The 20,440-nt window shown below is 39.8% G+C and overlaps 1 protein-coding gene across 10 annotated transcripts in view; it reads right to left on the reverse strand.

The window, feature by feature from the left end:
- The window catches only part of Cspp1 (centrosome and spindle pole associated protein 1), a 96,740-nt gene that overhangs the window by 13,500 nt on the left and 62,800 nt on the right, over window positions 1-20,440 (reverse strand). For all 10 annotated transcript variants that reach the window (XM_052175963.1, XM_052175961.1, XM_052175962.1 and 7 more), the window contains 8 exons: window positions 20,094-20,241; window positions 15,270-15,422; window positions 11,420-11,532; window positions 5,130-5,279; window positions 4,665-4,811; window positions 3,939-4,043; window positions 1,560-1,626; window positions 576-693 (listed from right to left, as the gene is read on the reverse strand). In XM_052175963.1, coding sequence (XP_052031923.1) covers window positions 576-693; window positions 1,560-1,626; window positions 3,939-4,043; window positions 4,665-4,811; window positions 5,130-5,279; window positions 11,420-11,532; window positions 15,270-15,422; window positions 20,094-20,241 — 1,001 coding nt within the window. The remainder of the gene's footprint in view (window positions 1-575; window positions 694-1,559; window positions 1,627-3,938; window positions 4,044-4,664; window positions 4,812-5,129; window positions 5,280-11,419; window positions 11,533-15,269; window positions 15,423-20,093; window positions 20,242-20,440) is intronic.

The raw sequence follows: 20,440 nt of genomic DNA on the forward strand, positions 1-20,440 counted from the left end.
GAAATGGATATCCAACATCCTTGTCATCATAAATCACGCTGTGTGTAATCATCCTAATCTTAGAGTTTTCCACTACTGTCATTATTTTACTACATTTCTGCATCTGATTTTTAGAGGACACAGGAGGGAGCAGGAGGCTCTGAGATGAAGCAGTCTGACTCCAGTAAGATGGAGCAGAAGCACCTGTACTGGCTGGGTTTGTGTGTCAACTTGACACAGGATGGAGTTATCACAGAGATAGGAGCTTCAGTTGGGGAAGTGCCTCCATGAGATACAGCTATAAGACATTTTCTCATTTAGTGATCAAGGGGGGAGGGCCCCTTGTGAGTGGTGCCATCCCTGGGCTGGTGCTCTTGGGTTCTGTAAGAGAGCAGACTGAACAAGCCAGGGGAAGCAAGCCAGTAAGAAACATCCCTCCACAGCCTCTGCATCAGCTCCTGCTTCCTGACCTGCTAGAGTTCCAGTCCTGACTTCCTTTAGTGATGAACAGCAGTGTGGAAAGTGTAAGCTGAATAAACCCTTTCCTCCCCAACTTGCTTCTTGGTCATGATGTTTGTGCAGAACTAAGACAGCACCTGACTGGGAGCTCGTCGTCACTGTCCAGGTGCAGCAGCCGTCCCTGCAAACGCCTCTCCTCACTCCGGAGCTGCTTCCTCATTTCTGATAACTCCATAATCACATTTTTTTTCTCCTCTGCAAATTCCCATTGAGAAGCAGAAAGAAAGAAAGAAAGAAAGAAAGAAAGAAAGAAAGAAAGAAAGAAAGAAAGAAAGAAAGAAAGAAAGAAAGAAAGAAAGAAAGAAAGAAGAGAGAGAGAGAAAGAAAGAGAGAAAGAAAGAAAGAGAGAGAGAAATAAGAGAGAAAGAGAGAAAGAGAAAGAGAGAAAGAGAGAAAGAAAGGAGAGAGAGAAAGAGAAAGAAAGAAAGAAAGAAAGAAAGAAAGAAAGAAAGAAAGAAAGAAAGAAAGAAAGAAAGAAAGAAGGAAGGAAGGAAGGAAGGAAGGAAGGAAAGAAAAAAGGAAGAAAGAAAGAAAGAAAGAAAGAGAGAGAGAGAGAAAGAGAAAGAAAGAAAAGAAAAGAAAAGAAAAGAAAAAAGAAAAGAAAAGAAAAGAAAAGAAAGAAAAATAAATTAATTATCAAACACAATCTGGCTTTTCATAAAGCTTAAGTGCTCAGAGAAATGTTTATGGACAATATGTATGTGTGTTTATATGTACATGTATTTATAATATATGTGTGTTTATAATAATATGCATCATTAGGATCCACAGTCTGAGTTAGGGAGATGTTGCTGGGTCTACAGAGGGCATAACACTTTGCACTTGAGTGGTTTACACTTTGAAGGCTGATGTCCTGGCAGTTGTACAATCAATCACACAAGGTAAGAACACAACAAGAATGCAGGTGAACTGTGCAAAGCTGCTGAAGGTCATGTGCAGGGGGCTCACCACCAGAATGCACGGCGTGGGGCTGGGGGCACAGCACTTTCCTTCCCTTTTGCAGCTCTCTAATGCTATGTAATTTCTGTAAATAGCCTCTGAGTTATAGAAGCCTTGCCCACCTTCCGCACGGAGTTGGTTCTTCCTTGCAGGTACTGGAGGAGACTGTGCCCGGGACATGGCGCTGTCCTGTGGCCAACAGGACAAACACAGTCAGCATCTCTTCCCTATTCCTAACTATAAAAGGAAAACAAACTCTACACTGTAAACCACATGGAAGGCTCCCTGCCTCTGCCAATGCTAACCCCTGTGTGTGCCAGTCTCCTACTACTCTCATTTTTACAGCTTCTTCTAAGTTAAGTGAGTTCCTCCCAGCCATTGCACAAAGCCTCCCCTTCTTCACCATCAACATCTTCCCTTCACAACTAGGCTTCACAGGGTTGGAGAGATGGCTCAGCAGTTAAGTGTACTTACGTTCTTGAGAAAAGAATAATAAAGGCATATCTCTGGGGTCTACTTCCTGACTCCCATTCACTCGAACACGCAGCTAGCCTCTGCCTCCACACCCACTGCGTCAGTGGAACTGCACTTACCAAGTAAAGTGATAAGAGGGGCTCTAGCCACCCCAGGCAGGCAAACATGGCTCTGACAGGCCTTGCCCTTCTCGACATTCCTAAAGGAAGCCACCAAGGGCTAGTCCCTTATTTGGCCACTTTTCCTCCCGAGGCTGACTACCAAGGTCCAGCTATCAAAGTATTTAAGTCCAGCAATCAAAAGCCTCCTTTGGCTCACCTAATTAACACGCCCAATTACAATTAAACGCCACATCCTCACACAGGTTTCCCCTTTCACCTTTATAAACTGCTATCTGCCTATGGACAACTTCTGACTCCAGGCCCGAGGCAGTCCTTTGGCTCCTACCACTCTGGAACAGGTAACCCTTTCCCCTTCTCCCCGTCCCATCCCCCTCTTCTTCATCCTGTCCTCTGTCTCTCTCATTCCCTACTTTTGTCCCTCTTTGTGCTTGAGAACTTGGTCTTGGGGTGTCTGGGCCAGTCCTGGTCCTTTCAGTACTCATGTCACGTATTCAGTCGACAGTCTCACCCTGAACTGCCTTGTGAGGAACAACGCGTAAGGCTGACACTTTCTGCCTGTAGCTCCCTCTGCTGTTCAAACACTGTGAATTTCCTCAAATTTCTGTCTTCAGCACTTTTAAAAAAAAAAATGTATTTATTTTTATGTATGTGAGTACATTGTGGTTCTCCTCGGACACACCAGAGGAGGGCATTGGATTCTATTACAGATGGTTGTGAGCCACCATGTGGTTGCTGGGAATTGAACTCAGGACCTCTGGCAGAGCAGCCAGTGCTCTTAACTGCTGAGCCCTTTGCACTCTACATACATACCCTGCACGTCACATTAATGTAGTAAACACCAGTGTTAGCTGTTTCCCAAGCTACAGATCCAATCTCAGCCACAAATCAAATTTCAAACTCCAACTCTATATAACCATCACCAGAAACCTGAATAGTATCCCTGGCCTCTTACCACATAAGTCCTTAATCTCACATCTGGACATCCACAAAGCATCTGTCTTGTGTTACTTTCCCTGCTCATTCCTTAAGCTCAAGTGCCCATGCCACTCTCCTCCAACATCACAAGGATCCCCATGCATTTCAACCACAGAGCAAATGAATCAGACTGTCAGAAGTAGAATTCAAGGAAATGTTCCTAGTTCACTTCTATGCTTATTCTGGTAGTACACATCTTTGCAACCCACAAGCCCATGGAAGTATGTCAAAGTGCACAACGTTCTCCACCCCAACACAGCGTAGCACCTCCATTCCCAGCTGCATTTGCGCAAAGACCATCAGGCCATGCCAAACCAAACCACAGGTTCTTTAGATGGCTTGCCCACCTTTGAGTTTGCAGATACTCAAAGTCTGACCTTCCTAGCTTCCTTTTATAACTGCAGATCGTTCTACACATAAGGGAATCCACAAGTATAACTACAGCTAGTTAGAACATACCTCTTCTAAGACTTTCCAGAACAACCAAGCCTACAGAATGAGAGACCCTGACTCAAAGCCAACACATGGTCTGGCAGTGGTGGCTCACACCTTTAATCCCAGCACTTGGGAGGCAGAGGCAGGTGGATTTCTGGGCTCAAGGCCAGCCTGGTCTATAGAGTGAGTTCCAGGACAGCCAGGGCTACACAGAGAGACACTATCTTGAACCCCCCCCACCTCAAAAAAAAAAAAAAAAAAAAAACCAAACACATGACAACAATGACAAGAACAACAAGGGTGGTATTATGGAGCTGTGACAAACCATGCCATTTGCTTTAACAGATTGTGGCTTCCTTAAGAATTAAGCTTTACCGCACCAAGTGCTATTAGTCACAGCTCTAGCAACATGCAAACTAATGAAAACCTCATAAAGTACCCATCCCAAATAACCATCCCAAATAATAAGATTAACTCTCAGAAAACAGAATATACATGAATGAAGGAACTTATGATGGTGTCGACTGAAGGAGGTCTTTGGAGTTTGCTTGCAATTTTGTTCTGAAGAGCAGGAACTACAGGAGAAGGCTGTCTCAAGTGCTGGAAAAAAAATTCTTTCTGTACATATATATATTTATATATACATATATACACATACACTATATATGCAATAGCCACAACCATTTAAGAAGTTCAGATTACTTTTGCTTTTAATAAAATACTCTTTTATAAAATAGTCAAATTCTTTTACTCAAATTAGGTTTCTGGAGAAGAAAGTCCTGTCTAATAATTGCAACTCCTGATTCATGTACTCAACTCTTAATGCCAACCCTGTGCACCAAAAACAGTGACTCCAAAAGCAGTCTTTTGGGTGAATTACATCTAATTTACAATATAATACATAAAAAAAATCAATTACTAGGTAAATAAAATTCAAAGGCACTATTTTTGTTGGTATGTATATTTGCCAGTCAGTTGCTCTGGCGAGCTGCTGGGAACCCGGCATCACGTGCCTCTGTCCTACAGACTGGATCCGAGGCAGCACAGCTGAGCACAGGGCCACAGGGACTGAAATGGTCACTAGTTAGGGTAAACATCCTGACTGCGGCACCCGTCACCAACATGGTCAACATTGTCCATGCTCAGTTGAAGCCCTCCTTTTCTCTCCTTTTCTAACTACTCCAGGCAGGACCCCGGGCCTGACCTCTGTCTGAGACATACCTTTGTTTCATCTCCAGTAATATTTTCTCTCTCATAATAATGCTGCAGTTGCAAGTTATGCTTTTCTTCCTCTTCTTTCTTCTTTCTTTCTGCTTCCTTTCGCCTCTCTTCAGCTAACCGAATAAGTTCTTCATTTTTTAGCCTTTGCTTTAAAAGTTAAAAAAGACACATTTCTTGCATTCATTTGCAGTACATTTACAAATATGTTACTTTGCCTAAAAGAAGTAAAATTGAATATATAAAAGATACGGTGTCCTACAAAATAAAGATACTATTTTATAAAATAGTAGACATATTTTATCAGCCTAGAGTTAGAAACAATTCGTCTCTTTCTTAAATTAATACACAATGCAGACAACAATAGGGCACTTTAAAAATAGATTTCAAGACAGCAGTCGTCTGGTTCACTACCGCATGTCTCAGCAGTCAACATGAACCTTCCGCTGTGGCTGGAGAAACACACACCTCCTCCTCCTTCTCCCTCCTCCGCTCCTGCTCCTCCTCATACTCCTGCTGAATCCTTGCCCTCTGCTCCGCAAGCCGCTTTTCTTCCTTCTCTTCAGCAACTCTCAGCTTCTCGCGCTCCGCTTCTTCTCTTTGTCTCTTTTCCTCAATCTAAAGAATTGGGCGTAGTGATTATCCTGCTCACCTACTGACGAGTTACAACATCAGTGTCTCTTGGATGCCTTCTATTTGCAAGTCCTCGACTTTTTGGTGTCCTGTATTTGACTTGGAAGAACATAGGACACTGTTAAAAGCTGCTAGTCAAATTCATCTCTGCTTAATACGGACTGTGTGAACTTGAGAAATGGACTTGAATTCAGTTTTCTCACCTAGTAAGAAGTTATAAATGTTCACTCTCCACAGCGTTCAAGGATTAGTGAGAAACACAGCAGTTCTTCCCACACAGAAGGTGCTGAGGACATCTCTGTGGTTGGATTATTCTACTGTGTGTCAATGTGCTTGGCCGTGAAGTTACCAGGAGTTAACTGAGGGTCTTAGCCTCTCTACAAAGAGGCTTTCCTCACAGTGCTTTTCTCTGCACTGGCAGGTAAAGAGGAACTGAAACCCCAAGTGCTGGGAAGCGGTTCAGGAGCAGGCCTGCACTCAGACCACCCAGGCCCTGCTCCCGCCCAGGTGTGTACAGAGATGGAGACAGAAGTACAGAGTGCCAGAATGACACTCCTCTCCAATAATCCTGAGATCTGAGAACACAGTGACAGAACAGTCTAAATAAAGCACAGCATATGGACAGGAAGCAGCCCTAAGAAACAGTACAAATTTTCCTGTATGGACGAAGCAGGAAAAATGGTAGAATAGGTTTAAAAAAAAAAATTAAAACTACTAATCCTCTAGTGTTCTGAAACAAAGGTTCACTCTGAGGATGCCCTTGAAGTCCCTAAGTAACCCCAGGATGGCCTCAAACTTAGGGTAATCCTCCTGCCTTAGCCTTTCAAGTACTAGAATTACAGGTGTGCACAACCAGGCCCATCTGCTATTAGATACGTATGATCAGCTTAAGGCTATCCTTATAGATTCTAATTACTAACATTGTTTATAGATCTTTTGTTCAAATGTTTTTTTGAAGTTACACCATTTTCTCTTTTCTCCCATGCCCATTCTCTCAAATTCATGATATGTATTATATATATATATATTATATAATATGTATACACATACACTCACACATATACACAATCATACTCAGTCCATATACTGTTGCTTGTATGTGTGTGATTTCAGGGCTGAGCACTTGGTATGGGGTAAGCAGCTGGCATGCTCTTCCCAGAGGAAGATAATTTCTCCTGCTCTCAGCGTTCCTTAGTTCCTATAATTCTCTGTCTAGGGTTGAGGCCCCGTGACCTTTTGCCCCTCTGTGTCTATATGTCTACTGGTGCTTAGGCAGCCTTGCTGATGCAGGGATAACCTAGGATGAGTGCAAGAGGGAAAAAAACAGGGAGTTCTTGTGAGACTGTGTCATGTTAGATTTTACATTGTTACTACAGAAGGAACTTTTATGTAATCTGAATTTCCTGTAGCTTTAAGGTTGCATGTAGCTTTAAGGTTCTGTATAATAAGAACTTGGATCTTCCTACATGAACTACAGCCTCTCCTGATATTTATCATGACAGCTAAATGTGTAGCTTGATATCATTGCTTGTATCAAGCAATGCGCAGACACCTGGATGTACAGCAAATCCAGACAGAGCAGTGTCAGGCCCAAACCCAGACTATCTTCTCCATCTTCCATGGGAAAGAACAAACAGCAAAATTACAGAGGTTGCCTGCTTTCAATCAAGCTGCCAATGTAAGCACTGATAAGCCATACATCCAACAGACACAGACCAGTGCCAACAGAAATTCCAATTGCTTTTAAAAAGAAGAAAATTATCTTCTAGGTCAGTTTTCAAACTATATAACACAAAAGTACTTTATAAGATGTTTGAATTTTTAATTAATTTTTCCATTGAATTATTAAAATGTTTTAATTTATTTTTAAAGCTATACTTAAAATTCACTCATATACTTAAAATCCACTCATAAATGTTATTTACTCAATCTGAATAGCAGCAAGGCTTCTGATGCATTAAGTTGACTCAGCAATCTGTGCAAATCCTTGGCTAAAGCTTCTTTTCACACCTTTATGAACAAATTTGCACATTTTAAAACATTTATTCAATTCTTAAGCTTTAATTATTTTCTGTAAGATATTACCAATAAAAACAATAAATACCATAGCTTAGAATTCTATGTGACTGAGTGGAGCAGCTGGGATGGAAGTCTTCCTGCTGCCATTTGTACCAGGGAGCCTGGCAGATCCACAGCCTTCTGTGCACAGCCAACCAGGAGAGAGTGATCTACCAGCAGTGCTTTCACTTCTGAGCGCAAAGGTGAGATCTCTACCTTCTCTCTGGAGGGGAACAGCTAGGAGCGCATGGGGCCTAAAATCAGTGGAGCAGCTGGGACAGAAGTCTTTCCTCTGCCATTTGTACCAGGGAGCCAGGCAGCTCCACAGCCTTCTGAGCACAAACCCTGCAGAGTACGGACACAGGCTTACAGGCCCACTGGAGGAACAAGCTCCAGCCAGAGACAGCAAGACCAACAAGCACCAGAGACAACCAGATGGCGAAAGGCAAGCACAAGAACCCTACCAACAGAAACCAAGGTTACTTAGTAACATCAGAACCCAGTTCTCCCACCACAGCAAGTCCTGGGTACCCCAACACACCAGAGAAAAGCAAGAGTTGGATTCATCTCATGATGCTGATAGAGGACTTCAAGAAGGACTTAAATAACTTCCTTAAAGAAATACAGAAGAACATGGGTCAACAGACAGAAGCCCTTAAAGAGGAAACACAAAAATTCCTTAAAGCATTACAGGAAAAGACAGAAACAATCGAGTGAAAGAACTGAACAAAACCATCCAGGATCTAAAAGTGGAAGTAGAAACAATAAAGAAATTACAAAGTGAGACAACTCTGGAGATAGAAAACCTTAGAAAGAATTCAGGAGTCATAGATGAAAGCATCAACAACAGAATACAAGAGATAGAAGAATCTCAGGTGCTGAAGATACCATAGAAAACATTGACACAACAGTCAAAGAAAATGCAAACTGCATAAAGCTTGTAACCCAAAACATCCAGGAAATCCAGGACACAATGAAAAGACCAAACCTAAGGATTATAGGTATAGAAGAGAGTGAAGATTTCCAACTTAAAGGGCCAGTAAATATCTTCAATAAAATTATAAAAGAAAACTTCCTGAACCTAAAGAAAGAGATGCCCATGAACATACAAGAAGCCTACAGAACTCCAAACAGACTGGACCAGAACAGAAAGTCCTCCCGGCACATAATAATCAAAACATCAAATATACTAAACAAAGAAAGAATGTTAAAAGCAGTAAGGGAAAAAGGTCAAGTAACTTATAAAGGTAGGCCTATCAGAATTACACCAGACTTCTCACCAGAGATGATCAAAGCTAGAAGATCCTGGGCAGACCTCATACAGACCCTAAGAGAATACAAATGCCAGCCCAGACTACTATACCCAGCAAAATTCTCAATCACCACAGATGGAGAAACAAAAATATTCTATGATAAAACCAAATTTACACAATATCTTCCCACAAATCCAGCGATACAAAGGATAATAGAGGGAAAACACCAACATAAGGAGGGAAACTACACCCTAGAAAAAGCAAGAAAGTAATCTTCTTACAACAAACCCAAAAGAAGATAATCACACAAACATAGAAATAACATCAAAAATAACAGGAAGCAACAATAACTATTCCTTAATATCTCTTAACATCAATGGACTCAATTTCCCAATAAAAAGACATAGACTAATAGAAATATTTTCATGTAAATCTTCAATTTTATCACAAAATGTTTGTAATTCCTCTTTCAATTAATTTAGTAATGTGTTTTATATCTACTTTTATCTGCATTATTTTTTATGATAATCTTCAATGTTTTTCTATATATTTCTTCTATTTTATCAGAAATGCTTTCCATGTAAATCTGATTTTATCACAGAATGTTTTTAATTCAATTAATTTAGAAAGGTTTTTTATGTCTACCATTTTATCTGTATGATTTTCCATGAAATAGTCAATTCTGTTTTGTTTTGTTTTGTTTTTTGGATTTGTTTTTTTCAAGACAGGGTTTCTTTCCTGGAACTCACTCTGTAGACCAGGCTGGCCGCGAACTCAGAAATCCACCTACATCTGCCTCCCAGAGTGCTGGGATTACAGGCGTGTACCACCACCCCCCAGCTGAAATAGTCCATTTTAACGTGTTTTTCTATACATTTCTTGAATTTTATCAGAAACATTTTCCATGTAAATCTTCAATTTGACCTGAAAACATTTATAATTCCACTTTCAATCAACTTAGGAATACTTTTATGCTTACCATTATTATATCTATATAAAATTTTCCATGATAATCTTCAATTTTAACATGTTTTCTACATTTTCCTACAATTTTATCAGAAATATTTCCACATAAATCTTCAATTCTATCATAAAATGTTTTTACTTCCCTTTTCAACTAATTTAGCAATGTTTTTATGTCTACTTTACTCTTCAATTTTCCATGAAAATTGTCAATTTTAATGTGTTTTCTATATATCTCTTCTACTTTATCAGAAATATTTTTCATGTAAGTCTTCAATTTTATCATAAAATGTTTTTTACTTCCTTCTTCAATAAAAGAACATGCTTTTCAAGAAAAAAAAATTCTATGTGATTTATAACTGAAGATAAAAAGAATTGTGTGACCACTAAGAAAAAAAATTGAAAAATCAAGAAAATTCAAGATTAATATATTTAGCAGGGCAGTGGTGGCACATGCCTTTAATCCCAGAACCCAGGAGATAGAGTGAGTTCCACGAAAACCAGGGCTGTTACAGAGAAACCCTTTTTCAAAAACAAAAACAAACCCAAAAGAACAAAAACAGAGCTCTCTACTAATAAGGCACTGAGGATTTCCAAGGAGGTGTGCAGAGGGATCAAAGCGACAGTGGAAGCTCCCTGTGTCCGTGGCTCTCCAGAGGAAACGACTTCCTAGGGACCCCATGGATGAGACTACACTACCAAAGATAGGCTTCATAAGTTACAAACTCCATCTGTGACTTAGCTGCACGTCCTAAAATAGAGATACTGTCTCTAGAGAATCTAACCTGTAATAACATCCTACACATGAAAAAGTATTTTGTGAACAATAAAATGACTTAAAAACTAACAACTGATAATTGTACCTTACCCCAGGGTAAATGTGTTAAATAAATAAACTTAGAAAATAACTTACATTTTGAGTTGCTGTTGTCATGGTAACAGAACTACCACAGCTGATTTTGCACCACACTCAACCTGCTGACCTGAGTGTCCAACATCTGTGGGATTCTGTTATCTGTCATGCTTTCTGTAAGTCATTTCCCTATAGACACTCACTGCTATGATAAGATACCCAAGCTTTTGATTTACCCAGTCCTCCTGTAAAAAAATTTATATGAAAGGAAATGTTTTCAGGCCACCCTGTGATGTACATGTGTAGGTGTAGAGAGAGAAGGGAGGGAGAGAGAAACCCGAGTCCCTTATGAGTCAGTCATCTGGACGCCATCTTCTACTCAGCGTGAAGCCAATACTGTGGATTCCTCAAGCCCATTACTTAATAAACACTATATGCTTAAGTGCCTTCTTTGGGAATAGTTTGAGTATTTCACTACTTGAAATGCAACCTGCCTAATACAAAAAGAGGCATATAACTGCAAAATGTCATTATATTATATGTAAATGCTTTGTTTCCTGAGACCCTGACTGGCCTTGAATTCTCTCAATCCTCCTGTTGAGTCAGTGCTGAAATTACATGCCTGTACCACCAAATTCAGCTGAAATATAACTTGTTTGTTTATCATCTGTACTGAGCCAATGATCTCACATCTGTTGGGAGGCAGGGCTTAACTTTTTTCTCTAACACGCATACAGAAAGATTTGCCCTATATCTCTGAAGTGGATTTTAGAAATCTTGGCATTCATTGCTTTATCAACTATTGGTCTTCTAATGATTGAGAAAAGATTCTGATATGACCGAACAATATGATTTTAGCATTACCTGTACCTGATAGAAACTAGACATTCTGGTTAACTGCATAGCATTTTAGAAATTAGTGCACAATGAATAAGTCTTGCAAGTTTAGTTTATTATATTCCTTAGGAGTTGGAACTGTAACCAAACAAGGCTTTCACCTGAAAACGAAGAAAATCCTTGTATAATTCTTGCTGTTTCATCTGAAGCTCGCTGAGCGGCTCACCGACCATGTTCCCCCGGACAAAAGGAAAGGTCTGCGTGTGCAAAGGACCTTCAAAAGACAGTTTGCAAGACACAGTTAGGACAGGAACAATCTGCTCATAACCCACATTATGAAAACAAGCATTACATACGGCAGTTCTGAGGTTAGGGTCAGAACGGAAGGTGAGATAAGATTGTGAGGGACACAGAGGGCAGCAGGAGAAAGCAGTCAGTCAGACTGAAGAGGGGCTGGAAATCCTGTCCAGAGCAGCGCAGACCCAAGGGAATGTGCGCGCTAACAGCCTGAACACGGCCTCGCAGCACAGGCTGCATAGCATTATTCACAACGGGAAATGTGCGTGAATATCCTCTACTTAAGACCATTTCTGGGGGGTTAGAAATACAGCTCAGTGGCAGGGCATTTGCTTAGCAATGGAAGGCCCTGGATTCAATCCCCAGAATCAAAGAGGAAAAAGGGGGAAAAGAAAAAGTTCTTAAAATTTAAATTAGTATAACTATAATAGGATTTACTCTTTAAAACTGCTGAAATTAGTGCTTTACTGGCATGCACAAAGCCTTAGGTTCTATCTGTAGCACACACAGAGTACTTTTTAAAGGGATATACATATACCCCTGGCAATAGTTTGCTGTAGTGTATGTTCCTTATAAATAGCATTATACAGTTTCAAAGGTAAAACATTGTTTCGGAAAAGCTATTTAAAAACAATCATTCCCTGGAAATCTCTTTGAATGCAGAAAAAAAGATTTACATCTCACATGAATTTTTATGTGATTCTTAAATTACTGATTTATTGCTTTTGTTGTTTGATTGGTTGGTTGGTTTAGTTTGCTGAAACAGGGTCTTACTATGTTATGTGTCCATGGCTGCTCTGAAATCACTATGTAGACTAGGCTAACCTTAAATCTGCAGCAATCCTCCTGCCTCAGCCTCCTAAGGGCTGGATTTACAGCCCTGCATCGCCACACCCAGCTGTTGCCTCAGTCTAACCCCTATCAGCCTACAGTATCTATCTTCTGCTTGGGCCCTCTCATGGAGGACATTTAGCAGTTCAGCTCTAGTCTGCCTTTGTATTTAAATTCACTAATGTTTAGTTGACTGAATTTATGGAAAGTCACATCAAGACTTCAAAATTATAAGAACTTTTTCCCCTAGAAAACAGTTCTACTAAATGTAAACTGAGCCTATGAAGGTTCTCTTAAATTTTGGCACTGTAGAAAACTCAGAGTACAATGCTGAGTGCTGTCTTTTACCTTAATTTCCCTCAAAAATTTGAATTTTTGTGACAACTAAAGGAAAGAAATACGGATGAAATAAATCCTTTGGGGGGAGAACTTTTCTCACAACTATAGGGTACTAGTCTAGGGAACTACAGGGAACTAGTACTATTAGAAAATAGACTATGGTAACGATACCATAGTAACCACACAGAAACAACTGAAGACAAACTAGCATTGGATTTTGTAGCAGTTCACACTTAGGAGCCATAAAGTAAAAGAAAAACCCTAACAGCATGCGCCAGGCAGGGGGACACAGTGGAGCCCCAGCCTCCCATGAGAACCTGCCTCAGCTCTCAGCAAAAGAAAAGCGATGCTTACCAGGGCCTCATGGGCCTGAGAGCTGAGGCCCACCCGCGATCCTAGCACTGGGGAGGCAGAGGCTGGGAGGGCTCTAGAAGTTTCAGACTAGCCAGGTGACAGACAGCGTGAGTTCCAGACCAACCAGGACTACACAGTAAGACACTGTCTAAAAGTAACGAAAGAAAAGAAGCCAAATTAAGACAAAGCATCACGAGGATGAAGCTTAGGAGCATAAATGAAGAAAGCGTTGAGATATAGTCAAGCTTCCCACAGTCTTTGAAAAATATGAAATAGTACATGTACATGTACGCATGCACACATATGTGTAAACATGCACACACATACACATAAGTATGTCGTTCCAGGAAGTGTCCATGAACCCCAAAAGACCACCAAGGAGCAGATTCTGACGCAACTGCACTAGGGTCTGTAAGCTTGAGCTTGGGCCACATCACCGTGTCTGATGCAGCAGAATGGGAGCCCCAGCTCTCAACACAAGGCTCTATAGAAATGGCGAGCGAGTGAGGTGGTCTTAGCCTGGCAAGTATCGAGCTGTATTACTAACGTAGGCCCACAGGTGGGTGCTCTGAAGCAAAACCATGAACAATCACGAACGGTCTGAAAGCACCTGAAAATATCAGACTAATCTTTGATTGACTGTTGCTAGGAAGTAGCTAGGGAGCAGCTCTGGGGTGTGGGCCAGGGACAAATCCTAGGGTCCCATGGGGTCCTTCTTGGTACTTGAGTGTAGCTTGGGTTCAGCTGCAGGTCAAGTTCTCAGGCTTTTTATCTTTTAAGATGGAGTCCAGTCCCAAAAGAAAGTTTGGCCTCTCAGTAACCTCTCAGTAACAAATATATATAGCATAGCACAAATTAGACAGCCTTGGGTAGTTTCTTATAGTGACGAAATTTAGTTCAGTTAAAGGTTAGGGAAAGAAAGTCTAGAAATTTTCAATTCATATAAAATGAGGATACTGACATTTTATGATATTTTTAAGGTTATCATTAGCACCCAGCAGAAGAAATCCTGGCAAACTACAGAAAAACTAGACATGTCAAATCTGCAGGGTGTGCTCAATCAGGCTTAATCTCTTGGTAAGGGGGGGAGGTCATGGTAATTGTTTATTTCCCAGTGTCTGTATCTTGTAAGCAAATGCCCAAGCAGGAGGAAATGCTTAACCCTCCTTAGAACAGCAAACACTGTTGAGTATGGAGCACCAGAGTCACAGCACGGACAGCCCAGAAGCAGCAGGCGAGAAGAGCGGCAATTCACATCAAAGAGGACTTCCTGCTCCCACCTGCACAGGACTATTTCAGATTAAGAATCTGATAATTGTATCAAAATCAAGGGTTCCAACTTTAGAGTTCCAAAAATTGAAGCTAGAAGCAAACAGCAGTCAGCTGTGGTTCCCAGTGAAACCGTTCCCCCAGCACAGGAAGGACGATGGGCAGGGCAGCAAACCACTGCCTTCAGAGTGCCAGCCTGAGGGGACCACTGAGGTCACCATCGCAGCCCTGCTAGGACAATCACAACTTCTAGGAAAATGTAAAAGCAGACTTAAAACAACAATAAAACTGCAAAGGAGCAAAAGTAGAATTTTATAGTAAAATCTTTTATCAGCACCAATACATAGCACAAAATGTATATTCTCTACGTGTGCTTTGTTTTCAAAATGTATACAATATACTCACACATATGTGGTAAGATACTGAGTAATTTCAACTCATAGCAACTTTAAGGACAGTGCTTAATGTCTGTCAGTTTTACTCATCCACACAGAGGTGACCTGACACTGAATGTCTAGTTACTTCTGTTTCTGTACATTGTGGAGGGCAAGTGATCACTTAAACAAAAAAATTAATTTTTTGTATAATTTGTGATAATAGGCCAAATACTTTCTCACTCATGAAGTCAGTGCTGTGTACCTGTGCAAAGAAAGGTCCCTCCAAGTATCAAGAGAAGAATGTTAACAGCGGCTACACACACACACACACAGAGAGAGAGAGAGAGAGAGAGAGAGCGCAAACTACAGAGTGGGGAAGAAACATACCATGCTAGAAGCAATCTTTCCCTATTCTCTTTAGAAAGAAAATTTGGTTTCTAATGTAACCAAAGTCTTAGTAAGAATTTTATCAAAGGACAGAAATGAAATGTTACTGAACAGCATTAGAAATTAGTTCTTTTAAACATAGAGTGTGATTAACAACCTGAGTCTTTATCTGCAGGATCCTCTAGGTTCCCAGCATCTGAAGCGGCTAACTTTTGGTCTATAGACACAACAGCCCTTTTATCTTCATATGCTCTTGCATCTGGGTTATGGTAGGCGTCTATATTCTGTCTGTGCATCCTATTCAAATCAGCTGAGAGGGAAAAATAATCCATTTATTTCAATAAACACATCTCTATAATTACTCTTAAACAATACATTTGAAAATAAGAAAACAGCAGAACAAACAAGAAAAGGCTGGCATCTGGATGATAGCTGCAGCTCGGACGCAACCTCACTAAAAACTATAAAGACATGAATCAACTCAAAACTAGGACAGAAGTTAAGGACATAAATGGTTAACATTTGACCAAAAGCCATATTAATATAACCACTGTCAATTCAGAAATCAGAATTTATTTAGTATAGAACAAACTTAGTGAAATTCAAGTCAGAGTAAAATTTGTCCCAAACCATCAGCTCTCCTAAAAACAATTAACAAAAAAGCATGCTTATATGGAGTGTTAAAATGTATCCAGAAATTCTTTATTTAGCAACCCTTCCTCAAAATGTGGAACTCAAGTCTCTTCCTTACTATGGTCTCCTTATCAACTTATGTCAGTGTGGGACACTGCAGGGACTGATTCGCAAAAGACATGAGCTGCATTTTCTCCAATCACTGGGCTCACTGAAGGCATAATCTTCACGGAAAAGGATGCTATGGAGAGATCTGAAGGTAAGAAACTAACTGGAGCCTCCAGAGCTGTACATGGAAGCCATGAGGAGGAGGAGGAGGAGGAGGAGGAATTGTCTCCAGCTAAAGCATCATACACAAATCAAGCATGAAACCACTCAAAAATCACTAAAGAACCACAAGGTAGTATACAGTTCTTATTTTACAACACTACCTTTGGGATGGTTTATTACCTAGCAATAGATTTGCTGTGTCTGTTAAATATAGCTCAGTTGATAGTAATTGTCTAGCATGTGCAAACTGGGTCAAAGCACTAGTCTCAGAAACAGACCTATACAGAATTCAAGATTTAAAAGTGCATAAATAGGGCTGGAGAGATGGCTCAAAGGTTAAGAACACTCACTGGTTGCTCCTCCAGAAGACCAAGTTCAATACCATATGGCAACCCACAACTGTCAGCAACTCCAGTTCCAAATGATCTGGAACCATTGCACAGACACTCATACAGACAAAACAGCAGTGTATATAAAAATAAATCTTTTTTTTAAAAGAATGTATACACACACACACAATATACACATAAAAAAGGTAATTTTCAAAAGATCATCTCAATAGCATCAAAACATGAAAAACTTAGTTATACAATTAGAAAAATATGTATAAAATATGATTTACAAAGTATAAAATACTGATAAGAGAAATTAACTAAAAGCACTAATTCAATATTGTTAAGATGTTGCCCACACCAAAGTTACCTGTGAGGTCAGTACAGTTCTAAAGAGAATTGCACCATTTTTTGGATAAAACTGACTAATAGTAAAATAAGAAGCTGGAATGACAAAGCAATCTTGAAAAAGAAAACCAACACAGTTGGAAGGTTAAGGAGGGGTCATGACGTACACCCTTAAGTCCAGCACTCAGGAGGCTGGCACATTGGACTACAACTCAAGGTCATCTAGAATGACACAGGGAAGCCATGTCTCAAAAAAACAAAAGAAAAAAAAAAATAAGGCTCCAGCATGTAAATGTCAACACTTACTACAAAGTTAGTAAAGTCTATGCTGCGACCATGAAGTCAGACGTGTACTGCTAAGGGGTGTTTAACGGTGTCTCACTGCAGTACCAATGCAAGTCAATGTGGAAAGTGGTTTTTGGTATAATTCTGAATAATAAAATCCACTATCATGCACTTTTTAATATGCATAAAAGCTTATACACATATCATAGATTTAAAGAGGCAACTAAAAGACAACTGTCAGACTGCAGACTAAACACATGGCAGGGTCGCTAGGGAAAAGCAAATGCTACACAAGCCTTCCACCTGAGTTGGACTCCCTATCAGATGCCATGACGGAAGGAGAGGACTGACTCTCAAAGTTGCCCACTGACCTCTTGAAGTTGTCTGACCTCTAGCATGACACACTTACACATCAAGCACAAATATACAATAATAATAAATAAATAAATCCAATAAACAAGAGAGGCAACTAAAAGTATTATAGCATTTGAAACAGGAAGAAGACCGTAGGGGGAAATGGCAAAATCTAGATACTATCTATAATTTCATTAACAGAAGAGTCTTGATGTTATCTCTAGCTTTCATACTTGTGCCATGACTGCATAAATGTCAACTGTGAAGGAAACACACTGAAAGTTACTCTCGCTGTATCTTTGGAACTCTTTTGTATATTAATGTTACATCACAATAAAAGTTTTATAAAAACTGAAATAGCTATATATTCCACAGAATAGCTGCTAAACCGTGATCTACAAAGTCAAGTGCTAACAAGTGTTCAGAGCAATTAGAAATTTTGTGCTTTTCTAGTGAGAATGAAAAAAGGCACAGTTTGGAAAACAAGCTAACCAAGTTAAAAACACCAACAAAAAAAACAAACAAAACACTATGCAACCAACTGACCCTATTCCTACACATTTACCCAAGAGACATAATAACACACATTCATACAGTGGTTCTCCTAACGCTGCAACCCTCTAATATATTTCCTCATGTGATGGTGATCCTGACCATAAAATTATTTTCATTGCTAATTCCGAGCAGTGATTTTGCTACGGTTGTGAATTGTAATGTAAATATCTGTTCTTTGATGGTCTTAGACTCCCCAAAAGGTTCATGACACACAGGTTGAAAACCATTTACAGCAATTCTATTAATGACATTAAACTGGAAAAACTCAAGTGTTTATCAGTTATAAACAGACACACCATGGAGTACCTCCAAACAATGCAATGCCATTCAATAACAGAAAGAGAAGAATTTCACAAATATTATACTGAGCATATTACAAAATTAAAAGGCAACACTGGCACCCAGGAGACGATCACAGGCTTACAGGGGCAGGGACTGTAAGAGGACTGTGCATTAGGGACAGAGGGACAGTCCTGTTAGCAATTCTGGAGTAAGATCAACATCTTGAGTGTGGTAGAAATGATTTTAGTAATAGCTGCCACTAAACTTTAAAAGAGTAACTGTATTAAATGCAAATTTTATCTTAATAGACTTATATAAAAACAACTATAAATCTAAGGTAAGAACGATGCATTAAACGTGGCTCATGCTCAAGTGTGTATGAAGGCTGCTCAGCCACACCTCTCCCGGGCCTATGACAGACTGCCAGTCATGACCACTTTGGGGGTCGTATCAGATATCCCGCCTCAGATATTTACATTACAATTTATAACAGTAGCAAAATTATAATTATGAAGTAGCAACAAAATAATTCTATGGCTGGGGTCACCACACAGTGAGGAACTGTAATAAAAGCGTCACAGTGTACGAAGGTTAACATAGTCTCGAGTAACACCACTATAATCACTTAATTTCTGCAAAGCTCCACCACCAAAACAGATCCATCTCTATCTCTAATGGCTCATATTCCCGGCTTACAATCTCGGGCAGGTTCTTTATTCTTAGTTATTTTGAGAATATGATGTAATGGAAATGTACAAAGGTAACTGTCAGAGTGGATCTTTTACTTACCAGAACTTTTGACTCCTCCAAATTATGGACATCAGCAATACGTTCCTTTGTATAGCTAAATAGCGCGCGCACATACACACACATACACACACACACACACACACACACACACACGATAAACAAGCTAACCCATTCACCTACACAAACATTTTACAGTATCCTGGATTTTCTAACTTTAAATACAGAGTTCTAATTAATAAAGAACACTGAATTTTTTAATGGTACAATTAAGACAGGTGTTTACTTTAAGACATTTTGTTCTGCCTTACTTCATTAGTAAGTATTCTCCCTTAAAAAGATGTAAGAGTGAGAGATGAAGACTCTCATTCTTTAGTTTTTCTCTATGAAGTGAACAACAGCAAACAGAAGGGTCAGAGCCTGAGACCCAGGAGCAAATGGCAGGATTACAGTCAGCTATAAGCACAGAGGTGGCCGCGGCCATCACAGTGCGCGTCCCTAAACCTCTCAATGCAGTAAAACCACTCATGTCTCCCCATCTCAAAGATATAAAGCCCACATACAATACTTGATAGTTTTTAGGCACCGACTGGTTACTTTGAAGATGGTATTTTAAAGGTGTTCCACTGTCCTTGATAAATACTACACTTTCCTGTCTCATGTGATGACCACGACATGAAGTAAACAAACTGAACGCTACTACTAAAAAAAAAAAAAAAAAAAAAACTCAGAGGCAATGTCTTCATTTCTCCCCAGATACACAATTCTAAAGCAGTATCTTATAATTCAAGAATTCACACTTTACTACAATTTTATCCCAGAATGATATTGCTTAAGGCCTCCTGAAAAGTTCTGGGAACTGTTCTATCCAATACAAGTTTTATTACTTTCAGTTAAAAAGATATAAGAATATACTAAGTACTAGTCTGGGTGAGCACCAGCTACCATGAATTATTCTCTGCAGTTAGGAGACTGTCATCAAAGGATAGGAAGTGTACTACTTTGCAGAAGAAAGGCTTTCTAACATGCATTGTATTCATAATCAGAGCAGCATGTTTTCATTAAATCATAAAACAAACCCTTCTTACACAGTCTGATTCCCGCCTCTTCCTACTCTCCACTCTTAAAATGTTGAAAATAATTCATTTAAAAGCAAGTTTATGGACACAGCATACTTATCAGATTTCCTTTGGCGTCTCTGAGAGGAGCACCACCTCCGCCCTTCCCCCAGGGGTTGTAAATCCTCATTTCGGCTTCTAATTTAGCTTCATATTCTTCTTTTTCTAAACGTTCCTTCTTCCTTCTTGCTTCTCTTTCCCGGATCTTAACAACATAAGATATGCTTAAAGTAAATATTGATTTATAGGAGGTTGAGAGACAAGACACTAGCTTAATTTTTCTAGAAAGAAAAATAGACATATTTTTCAGTGCACTTCTCACCATAAGAGTCACAAATAAGAATGTGACTGCAGGAGCCTGACCTGTAACTTCAAGGAGAACCCCTCACCCAATCCAAGAAATC

Source organism: Apodemus sylvaticus, chromosome 3 (assembly GCF_947179515.1).
Source record: "Apodemus sylvaticus chromosome 3, mApoSyl1.1, whole genome shotgun sequence".
Taxonomy (NCBI): Eukaryota; Metazoa; Chordata; class Mammalia; order Rodentia; family Muridae; genus Apodemus; species Apodemus sylvaticus.